General features: G+C 32.6%; 1 protein-coding gene across 1 annotated transcript; it reads right to left on the bottom strand.

Moving 5' to 3' along the window:
- Positions 1-2,329: 2,329 nt before the first annotated feature.
- Positions 2,330-8,248, bottom strand: LOC107816727 (telomere repeat-binding protein 4). Its single transcript, XM_016642469.2, has 10 exons — positions 7,994-8,248; positions 6,427-6,575; positions 5,454-6,297; positions 5,151-5,345; positions 5,014-5,064; positions 4,852-4,931; positions 4,154-4,395; positions 3,683-4,006; positions 3,298-3,361; positions 2,330-2,832 (listed from the first exon to the last, which is right to left on the bottom strand). Exons 2-10 carry the CDS (start codon positions 6,505-6,507, stop codon positions 2,647-2,649), a joined length of 2,067 nt encoding a protein of 688 aa, XP_016497955.1. The 5' UTR covers positions 6,508-6,575; positions 7,994-8,248; the 3' UTR covers positions 2,330-2,646.
- Between the last annotated feature and the right edge of the window lie 3,868 nt (positions 8,249-12,116).

The following is a 12,116-nucleotide window of genomic DNA, read 5'->3' as shown; positions in this document are numbered from 1 at the left end:
ATTGTCCACCCGCGTATATAGATAAAATATTAGGTTTTAACGGTATATAACATATATTGAACACTCTTTGTCGGGAATTTTTTTTTATTTCTTTCAAGTTTGAATACCCTTGAAAAAATTTCTGGTTTCATCACTGCTTGCATATGGTGGCACAAACTAAAACGAATATACTCTATAGATAACAAGACAAAGTCTCAGATCTGAGATTGTGATTCAAAAGTGAATGGAGAAGATATATATGTATGGAGAGATTTGTCAGGCTGGTTGCATCACTGGTCTGATTTAGGGTTTGCTTAATTTTGTTGAAAGTTATATGAAGTTATGTCAGTGGTTTCATGTGTAAAGGTAGTTGTGCTTAGGTTTATATTATTCTTTTTATTACTTGATATAGACGTAAAAAGGAGTCAGGTGTAAGTTGTAACAACTGCTCTGCCTATTTATCTGTCTGTCCCATTTTTTAGACCAAGGCATAAATGGGAATATTGCGTCTGATCTAAGACACATGTATGAAAAATATCTCGTCTCGATAACAAAGACGGACTCAGGATTTGAAGGTCTGTGGTTTATTTATAGATTCAACTAAAATCTGTTTTATATATAGGATGTCCATTACTAATATATCACTATTTTCTAAAGACATATATATGTGTACATGAAATTTTTGCCGGACTTTACGGGTGCCCGCAACCAGGGGCGTACGTAATATTTTTTATAAGCGGTGTCGAAATTTATAAAAGAACGAGAATAATAACTTTAATTATCATATTTTTAAATAAAAAATAGTCTTAGTCTGGTGGTTTTGTTGAGTTTTAAGCTAGAAAACGTCCGAGTTCAATTCTACACCTTTGACCTCTTGGAGCAAAATCAAGCACATAACCAACACATCAAGAGACAATTTTTGTAAAATAATGTCATTTTTTTCTATTTATCCGTTTTCTGACAGTATTAATCGGGGGTGTACGCAATATTTTTTATAAGCGGTGTCGAAATTTATAAAAGAACGAGAATAATAACTTTAGTTATCATATTTTTAAACAAAAAATAGTCTTAGTCTAGTGGTTTTGTTGAGTTTTAAGCTAGAAAATGTCTGAGTTCAATTCTACACCTTTGACCTCTTGGAGCAAAACCAAGCACATAACCAACACATCAAGAGACAATTTTTGTCAAATAATGTCATTTTTTTCTATTTATCCGTTTTCTGACAGTATTAATACATATACTTGGTACAAATTTCCAATGAAGCAGTATCGCGTGACACCGCTTCGCTAAAGGTGCATCCGCCCCTGGTATTTATTAGACTTTAGCCAAGTTAGTCCTATAATGCGACTGTGACATTTTATTTGTCACCTGCAGTTGGCTGAGGAGCTAAAAATTCCTCTCATAAAATGGTCTAGGGTAGTTATTCCACTGTTATGGACTTATGGTTGTATTTATAATTGTTGGTCCCCCATTGATCTAAGGTGTCTGTTCCAAGGGCGGAGGTAGTGTAGCAGTTACGGGTTCGGATTAACCCAGTAATTTTTGCTTAAATCTTATAGTTGTATTAGAAAATTCGTTAAATATGTAAAAATATTCAATTGCAAATTTAGTGATTGAACTATGAATTCAGTGTTGATTTAAAAATTCATAAATTTTAAATTTCAAATCCTGACTCGACCCGAAAAAAATAATGCCCGAAGCCAAGCCATATGAGTTGCTCATATTCTGAAGCAACCTGAAGCTAGTGATCTTTATATCACATGCCGCAAGTAACGTGCTATTTTGCTTATCCTACCTATTAAATGCAAAAATTTAATTCACCGTCAGCTTTTATTTATTATTTTCTTTTTTGTTGTTGAATCAGTATTGTTATTTCTATTATATTCATTTTCCATTCTTCATTTCCAGCCCAATTTCTCTGTAACTTCCTTTTCGTTTCTTATTTTATTCAGCCCTTTTCAGTTTTCCTCTCTTTCAAGTTATTTGTAGTGCACCACCAAAGGATGTGATGCAGTGGATGGGACTCCTCCCTTAACTAGAGATTTCGGGTTCGAGCCTTGTGTATGAAAAATCTTTGGTAGGGAACGCTACCCTCTGAATGGGATCCTACTCGGCGCGAATCCGGATATAGTCAGTCTCCAATGCGGGTACCAGACACAGGATGAGAAACCAAAAAAAAAGTTATTGTAGTGCAAGGTTTTTCTTTTCTTCAAATTTTAGAATGTTACAACTTACAAGGAAAGCAATAAATCAATCAACATGATGAGGCTTTAAATCTAACATTGCACTAAAATTTCGCTGCCTGTATGAAGTACAAAATGTAAATGAACTAATACTGGTAGAAGAAATATACAGCTAATGACAGTGAAATTATACTAAAAACAACATTAATGTACATAATACATTTGATTCTTTACGTAGTCTTATCCCATCCTAACAATTACCTGAAAGAATAGAACCAACAAAAATAAAGAGATCCCTAATGCCTGTTAGACTACTGCTTTATTCCTTGAACTTGAATCATTTACAACTGCCTGTCCCCCAGTCACAGAGGATGATTTGGCAGTAAATCGATGTGTGTTGAGAACGTTAACTAGTTATTCAAAAGCAAACTTTCTTTACAATTTATCGTCATGTTTCCTATAATAATATTTCAGCATATTTTCTCTACGCCCCAACGTTCTGCACCTGAGAATCCGCCATTTTTAGAGCTTCGGCATGTTGCTTCGCATGTTGCTGAGACCAGTAGGCATGGGCAGCTAAGACCCTGTCCAGAAGCTCCTGTGGCACTGGCTCTCCCCTTCTCTGTTGTGGTGTAATGCTTGCTGTATGGACTAATGTCTTCCATTTATCCTAATGTAAACCAAGAACCCCACATTAACAGAGATGATAGGAAAAAATCATTAGCTTTGCTAATACAGATCTAATAATTAGTATAAGATCCAAATTTATCCCAAAGCTACTCATGTATTCCGCTTTCGCCTTCTCGTGCAATCAGTTAGAGCTGTCATATATTTAATAACAATAAAACAACAAGTTCAATAAACCTAAGGAATCGTAAAAGTACGTAAATCATCTTTTCATACTGTAACATACCTACTTCTCATATTGATATAGATATCTAAGACCTAGATTCTCAAAATTCAGATATATAACAAAGAAAATGATATTTAATTCAGAGCTAAGGATAGCATGTAGAAGTATCACGGATATAAAACATCAATGCTCAAAATTGGCTTAGCATCTGAGCGAAATGAAATAATATACTTTCTTCAGCAAAAATCAGAAAAAGGTAAATGCACCAATTAGATGTCTAACCTTAACATCAACATAAGTTCGATGATCAGCATACTCAAAAGCTCTGATTTTGACATCACGCCACCTGCATAATCAGATATCAGTAAGAAATGCAGATCCTCCGAGGATAACAAACTTCGGACAGTTTCTCATGATCAGTGGCGGATCCAGGATTTTTAAATCATGGGTGCTTAATTATTTTTCATCTCAAAATTGCTACTAAGACTGGATGCTCGGTTAATATATTTGTAAAAAGTTTATTGTTTTTCATAATAAATAATAGCGTTTGGTTCCATCATAATGGGTGTTCAAGCACCCATAATCTATAATGTAGATCCACCCATGCTCATGATTATGAGCAAAGGGGATAGCACTGTCACGTCACATAAAATTATAGTTTAGATACCTTCCAGTTCCAAGCTGCTCAACAGCTTCAACTAGAGCTTCGACTTCCGCAACTGAGAATGGTCTCCTTGTTCTACGCTGTGAAAGTTCAGAACGACTGTTCTTCGGGCTCCCAGGAACCACAGCAAGTGCCTCAGCATTCAGATGAGGTATTATGACCACGGCTCTAGAATCAGGAATAGCTACATCACTTGTTGGATCAATAGGATTTGTAGGTGATTGCGCCAGTTCATGGTAATCTTCGTCATGCTTGTCCAACTTAGTCTTTGAAGGATCTGACGAAGCACTTGGAAACTCTAATTCCAAGATAGGACTAGGCGGACGCCTGAATACAAAGATGCAATATTAGTCCAAGCACAATAAACAGCCATATGATAGCATTAATCTATTGAAACATTGATTTTCTTGAATTTGATAACTGTCAAATGCAACAGCACTGAAAAGCACAAAAAGTGTAAGTCCTCTATAATACCTAGTTAATTCATGATCAGCAACACATGGTGATGAAGCAGGAGGATCTTTAGAAAGCAATGATGGAGAAACTGGGTAAAAACTTGGCTCCAACGTAAAACCCAAAGTATCGAGGTTGCCCTTTTGAGAGACACCAGCCTGCTGTAGAGTTCTATTGTCATCTCTGACCTTCTTCCCCTCGAGAACCACCCCCACCCGTAATCCATTTCCCAGTATAGATCTTACTGCCTCCATTACTGACCTCTGCATAATCAAAAGTAAAATTTATCTAACTCGAATCTTGGGCTGAATCCAGAAGAGTACACTTTCTATCATCACCACAAAATAAAAGATTTCAACTATTAAAACAGCCATTATTAAAAGAAACCTATAGCTTTCTGCATGTTGAATATGCTAAATTAAATGTTATCAGAGGGATTATTCCATAAGTATAATTAAAATTTAATGATTACTATATTTAGTAACAAGTGAAGTGAGCTGAGAAAGGCTAATTAATACTCTCAAAGATGAATTCATCAACAATCTATTAATGCATGACTGATCATCTCATTTCCCTACAGCGAGGCTAGAATGTCAGGGGATTCTCATGAACATACAAGAAAAAGCAATTCAAATTTATCTATATATTGGTAGAAATCCTCAGATGCACAAGGTTAAGTAATCTTGGTCAATGACCCAACAAGATGTGACCCTGCATACCTTCAGCGAACCAACAGTTTCAGTTTCAGGGACCTCGATGAAAAGCTCAGGAATGTTGAAGGACTTGATGCTAAATTTTACTGAAAAAATAGATTAAACACACGTCAAAAACTTCTCGGGAAATAATGCCCAATCCAAATAAAAAATGTTGAAGAGTCTTACCACAAGGATCCTTTTTTTGATGATTTTTAGCTGAAGCTGAAGCCCCTGATCCTGTAAGGAAAGAGAGATCACTCAATACTCAGTAGCTCTTCATAACTACGAACCTTACATAGAAAGGATGATAGTAGATTATTCACCTCTATGTGGGATAATATCTCTCTTGATTCCCTTTTCAGGTGAGTTTGATTTTCTTTCACTACTGGCCTGCTGGTCATAAGCAACAGCAGAGTTATAGTGAGACATTTTCCTTCTCTTTGAAGGAATTTCAACTCGGCATCTTTCCAGTGCACATATTCTTTTCCTGTTTTGATAAAAGGACTTCACTCTATTATCTAAAAAACCAAAACCATGTAGTTAGAAGATGACATAACGAGCTGATAGAAATTTAGTAAATCAAAAGCTTAAGCCCACTAAATTTTCAGAGGTATAACTCTACTTACTGAAGCATGACCGTTCGCAGTCCTTCAGCTGAGGAGCTATCTTCCAGTGTCTAGATGTCAAAATCCTTTTTATTCTTCTGTATCCAATACGTGATGTTTTCCTGAAGGCCCTTATCTTACTGCTGTGGCTATAAGACCGAAAAGAATTTTCGTCATCATCTCTAATACCTAACTTTACATTGTTCCTTTGTTTTCCAAAAGAAGGCTTAGGAACCGCCCTGTACAAGGGAAACTGTACACTGTTGTCTGAGTTAATTGCAGCATTATTATTCACATGTTCCACAATTGGACCCTTCACACTGCAAGAGTTAGCCACAGTTAAGTCATCAGTTTGCTTTCTGTCATCATCTAACTGTTTTTGAGTAACTGTCTCAATTTTCTTATTACATGCATTCTCAAGATTAGAGGATCTGCCTTCTACTTCAGTGTGGAACTTTCCACCCCTATCGACCTTCTTGCAATTTTCCAACTTTGCGCAAGACCAGTCTTTTTGTGAAAAATCAGAATTCATAATACTACAGTTGTGTTTGTGGAAAATATTATTCTCTACATGATTAGGTTTATCCAAACTATGCTTGAGATTCTGCTCTAGCACTGCAGGTTCTGGTATATAAGTGCTTTCTACACAACTCCCCTGGCTGAAGCACTCCGATTTCACAGCTTTATCTTCTTTAAGTTGCTCACATTTAACACCGACCCTGCAATCAGCAAGCTCATCTTTTCCTTCCGCCGCATTACTACAAGCAGAGCTTTCGCTCTCCTGTAAAAGTTCGCCAGCAACAGCCGCCAATAATTCAAATGCACAAATTTGATTATTGTCCAAATTATTATGCGAGTGTCTCCTCTGAAAGAAATTGTGATTACAGAGATATTTAGAGAAACATATACAAGAAACGCAAAAATTAAAATTAAAATGAAAAATAGAAGAAAATTTGTAAGAGAATGCATAAATTAACAATTTCAGCTTACTTACTCTAACTGATCTAGGAGCTTTTGGTATAACAGGAAACTGATAGCCACTGAAACCATAGTTCAGCCTCTTCTTCGACGACATACCTCAGGTAGCATGCCAATAAGTGATGATCATGTACAATGAGCCAGTGACACCAATATCACTTCAATCTACAGAAGTAAAAAAAGCAGGTTATCAATCATATCATATAGCATAAGCAAAAGGCAAATATACAGCATTCCAAAATCAGAAAATTAAGGACATCTGGCAACTACTATGCAAAGGCACTGCAATAATACAATGATGCTACTTGACTTAATTCTGGGTGACGTTGTATGATTTCCTACCTTCAAGAGGCAGGACAATCAGGAAGAAAATATTATTATACATTAATCCCCTCAAGATGTTTGGAGTTGACAATTTGGAATACTGAAATAATAAATCATCATCTTAGAGATGATGGTGATCAGTGTTAAAGTTGTTACAAAACTAGTCCAGTTTCAAGTATCTTGGATTCACTAGTATTCACAGGTAGAAGAAGTAAACATATCAGTTAATAGCAAAACACCTAGAATTCTATATGCCTAGATCAATATCGTTTAAACCAGTGTACACAGAAAGTGAGATCTTTCCACATTCACACCAGAGGCAGATCCAGGATTTGAACTTTATTGATTTTGGATTTAGGACAGCAACCTCAAGTGCTAGTAATTGGATTCTGAATTTAATTTTTGTACATATTCAGTGTATTTCTTAACATATATATAGGATTTGGGCCAAAGCTATTGGATCCTGCTGAACCCATATCTTAGAGCCTACATCCGCTCATGTATGACACTGCACATGTTAAAATGCTCGATGCAGAAAACAGGAAACCCGATAATAATTTTGACAAAAAACATTCATAAAATGGATCCAGCTCCACAACTCGAACTTCCAATCAGCAATATTACAGAAAAAGGATACTTCAATTCTTTTCCAGTTTCTCAAACTTTGATGCATAATTTTGCTCATGAATGATCTTTTATGCCCACTTACAATTTGAATAAAAGGGAATGACCCTACAAAGATCTCTTGAGTTTAATTTAAAAATCTCATCTGTTATCTTTTACCGGATCTCGTATGAAAAAGGCTTATATAACTAAAATAACATTTTTAATGCAGAATTTTGCAATTTAAAGTTTAATAAGGAGCAAGTGCAGAACTAGAGGAATTCTCGAAAATCCAAGTAATAAATACTTCTCGCCAAATATTACCAAACAATTGAACCGAATCGGTTTTCCGGAAGTTAAAAATCCAACAGTAAAAAAAAAATTCCAACAGTAAAATTGAATCCAATTCAAATTCTAATTCCAGTTCCATTATTTTATGGTATTAGCAAAGAACTCTCTAAAACCCCTTGAATTGCAAGCAACATAATAAATAAATAAATAAATAATTCAGCAAATCCGATCAGATCTCCGTATGATCAAACTAAATTTCACCAGAAAATAGCCAAAACTCATTACTACAACCAATTGCAAGCAATTAAATGAACAAAATTCAAATGCAGAACATATAATAAGTAGAAAAGAGAAGTTAAGAGTACCTGAGAAGAGATCTGTACGGATTCTACGAGAATTTTGAAATCACGAACTGAAATTTGCAAAAGGAAAAGGATGTGAATTGATTTATTTAAATTAAGATTTTGTTTTTTAATGAGTTTTTGGGTGAAAGTGAAGAGTTTTGTGGATAGAAATGAAAAACCTCTGGGTTTGAAAAAACCAACCAGAAAAAGAAATAATGCTAAAACCCCACCAAGATGATGATGTAAGGTAGTTTATACGGGTATGCTTTATAGTGTGATGAACCACAAAAACCGCAATGTCCTGTTAAAGGGCAATATTGTCCGGTCAATAATTGAATATCTTATTACAACATATTTGCTGCAATTTACACATAATTTCAATTGTATTTGAATCAAATTGGAATTAAAACTATTGAAAATAGCCAGTTCCTTATTAGTGTAAATAATTGTAAGAACATTAAAATTATTGTAATTGAAATGGTTGCTTATCATGCCTTGCTTTTTTTTTTTTTTAATATACCAGAAACTTTAATATATCATTAGTTTCAATACGTTTATTCACATACGCAAGGGCGAATGTAACATTTCAGTGACGGGTTAAATTGAATACTTTATTTTCAACGCAAAGTATAAATCAATATATAATATATTAAAATTATAATAAATAATAGATTGAATCCATAGTTTTAAAATTATAATGGATTCTATGTTAAGAACCTTAAACATTAAACTCATAGAATATTAATTCTTGGATCGGCCTCTGTACACACGTAATTATTTATCTATTAAATTAAATTTAGTACACTTAAGAATGTTTGTGTTTAATTAGCTATGTCAAACGGGTCTAATTTCCCATCAATGGATGATAATGATTTGTAATTAAGCTTAGGTTAGACGCATTTCTTTATTAGTTCATTCAAATTAAGGAAGTTGTTAGGAGGGTTACATAAGCAGCTTACTGCCTAATACTTCTAGTATTGCTTTATTTGCATGTATAAAAATGTACATTTATTGTTTACACTATTCAATAGATGCATATGTATTAATCCATAGGCTTCTTTCACTTAATAATAGTTAGTTAATACATATTCTTACTTATTAATTCACTTAACTAAGATAAGTTAATATGATTTGGTGTAAAAAAAAAAATATCTCGTTCAAAATTTATAGCCTGTTTGGCCAAGCTTCTAAAATCTGCTTATTTTGAGAAGTGTTTTTTTGAGAAGTGTTTTTCAAAAAAGTACTTTTGGTAAGAATCGGTTTGTGTTTGACTAATTAATTTGAAAAGCACTTTTGAACAGTAATAAGAATCATTTATTTTTGGAGCAAGAGTAATTTGAAAGAAAATAGTAATATCTGCATCCTTAGATATACTTATTTTAATTTGGACTAAATTAATTTAACTAAAATGATGCTTATTCTGGACAAGAGGATGAGTTGGAACTTTAGTTTTCAATGGACCAATTCTATCAGCTAATGAAGGATGATCAATGGATCTTGTCCATGGCGATTTTGTCTATTCAACTAGTTGGAGTGTCGTTCAAGGAAAGATGTATTAACTCTACATTGCGTGTTCGTATAACATTAAAAAAAAGTAGATACCCCAACTCTTTGTTTGGGTATGACTTATGAGAAAATGCTTTCAAAAACACTAACCTTAATTTTTAATAGGTTTATGCCGAGGGAAACTGAATTAGTCGAAATCGTGAAAAACAAAAAAAATTGGTAAGTTTTCCTAATTTTGACAAGGAGAAGACTAATCACCAAATAATTCGGAATGGGATATCCTCACGGATCTTTTATGTCTAGTTGGAACTGTTCTCCTAGTCAAAATGTTTGCTTTATAAACATTAATTGCAAGTTTCTTTATGGAAAATTTCATACTCCCTCCGTTCACTTTTACTTGTACATTATTCTAAAAATAAATTTTTAATTTTATTTGTCCATTTTCGCATATTAAGAGAAAATAATTTTATTTTTAAGTTTTGCCCTTAACATTAATTACTCATTACAATCATTTTTCAAATTCATTAAGATTATACATCAATTAATATTGGTATTATGGTAAATTATGTACTTTATTTATTACTCTTCGTTCACTTTTTTTCTTGACACGTTTTGACTTTTTACGCCCCTTAAGAAATAATAAATGAAGTGCATAATTTATTATGATACTCATATTAATTGATGCATATTTTATTGTATTTGAGTAAATAATTTGGAATGAGTAATAAATATTGTGGTATAATAAGAAAAAAAAATATTGTCTGTCTTCTCTTGATATTCGTAAAGTGACAAGTAAAAAAGAAAATTTATTTTTAATATACATTCTAAATAAAAGTGAATGGAAGGAGTATTTCTTAATGGGTGCCCAAAGTTAATAATGGACAAATAAAAATGAACGGAGACAGTATTATAAAAGATGAAGGTCATCAAAAGGTTGAATTTGAGTTTCGGTTGCAATTGGTTTCTCAAAGCAAGAATCATCCACTATTGGTAAGCTACATATAATTGTTATTTTAATACTAGTATTAATAATTTAATATGAGTAGTATGCATGTTAAAATACAATATCTTTACATCAATCCATATTTCTAAATATAATACATTTAATATCTAATAGTTAATAAGTTAAACTCATAGCTCAAAAGCTGCATTCGCATTTGCCTTCATCAATCCTCCGAAGTCCGTTAGTTTTATTATTATTATTATTATTATTATTATTATTATTAATTTATATTATTATAATGTAATATTTATGTTATAGGTGTAATTTTGTTTAATATGTCATAAGAAATTCTTTATCTTATTTTGTTGATTACTAATTTCACTTGATATAGATAATTGTCAACATTAAATTTTAAGTGATTAGATAGAAGAAAAAAAAAGTTACATTATCAACAAAAGGTAGCTATATTATTTTGCGCCTTAAAAGACTGATATGCTCGTCGTTAATAGTTTGGCACATATATATCTCTTTCTTTCTTTCTTTTTGGGAGGTTGTTGATCATTTTTTTCACGGTTTTCAAATTTCTAAAAAGAAATGTATCACCATAACCTTGCAATTACAATTATTCAATACATATCTCTCTTTTAAGAAAGTACTACATCAGCTCGTGGACACTGTTGATTAGTCTGTAAGATTTAATCTGTAAAATCATTACATTTTATACTTAAACTAAGAAAGAATGAGTACTGCAAACATAGGTTTATATATAAATTAATGATAGAAATAAATTATGGAGAAATTAGAAGAAAGCACAAACTAATTCGAATATTATTAAAATAATAAGTAAATATCAATTATTACTTTTAGTAGGATTACTTTCCGAAATGATTTATAACTAAAAAAAATCGATTATTAAATTAATCAAATAAATAAATATGATTATCACACAATTTCTAAATAAAACAAAAATAATATATCAAAAATATCTTTGAAATAAGGGCGGGTCAGGTCCTAACGGATCGTATTAGCAGATTTTGGTTGGATCCGGTTATTAATTACTATTTAAGAAAGACAAAATAGTGGTTCCATTAAACTAAGGGCATGAACGAGCAAGTACGGGACAGAATGGGCATATTTGTACCAAACTATTAACAACAGATATATCTGTTCTAATTCACATAGTTCACTAGCATACATGACCCTTTTCCGAATATTTTAAGACTAATGAGTAACCGTTGATTAAGGTGGCATGTGGTGGAGATGGTTGGTAACAGTAATTGTTGTGTTGGTGGCTGGTGGTGAAAGTTGTTGGCATTGGCGGTTGTACGATGATAGTAAATTGTTTATTGGTAAAAGGTAATTAACCTTCACAATAATTTTTAAATGAAAATATGATGATTATAAAAATTTATTCAAGATCTGAAAAAAATCAAACTTATTTACCGCAGATAAGTGCCTAAAAAATATAACTAATGAGTTGAAATATAAGCAATTCTGACTTAAACCTTCATTAAATGGAAGCAAAGGAGGTCTCAGGCTCAGACATATAGAAAATAAGCACCTAACTTTTTTTTAATCTTTATTTAAATTTGAACCTTGTTCTTTCATGATTTTTATCCATCTACATTTATCACCTAGTTATTGTACAAGAGATAATTTTTAAGAAAATCAATTATTTTGTCCCTAAAAGATTTA

The sequence above is a fragment of the Nicotiana tabacum genome, chromosome 16 (genome assembly GCF_000715075.1).
Source record: "Nicotiana tabacum cultivar K326 chromosome 16, ASM71507v2, whole genome shotgun sequence".
Classification (NCBI taxonomy): Eukaryota; Viridiplantae; Streptophyta; class Magnoliopsida; order Solanales; family Solanaceae; genus Nicotiana; species Nicotiana tabacum.
This window is presented reverse-complemented; position numbering and strand designations above follow the sequence as displayed.

What these genes read in the sequence shown, in the direction of transcription:
- LOC107816727 (XM_016642469.2), bottom strand. Translation starts at nt 6,507, where the DNA reads ATGTCGTCGAAGAAGAGGCTGAACTATGGTTTCAGTGGCTATCAGTTT. An exon ending in AAGCTCCTAGATCAGTTAGA is followed by an intron (nt 6,298 to 6,426) that starts GTAAGTAAGCTG and finishes AATTTCTTTCAG; the next exon opens with AGGAGACACTCGCATAATAA. An exon ending in GCTGATCATGAATTAACTAG is followed by an intron (nt 4,007 to 4,153) that starts GTATTATAGAGG and finishes CTTTGTATTCAG; the next exon opens with GCGTCCGCCTAGTCCTATCT.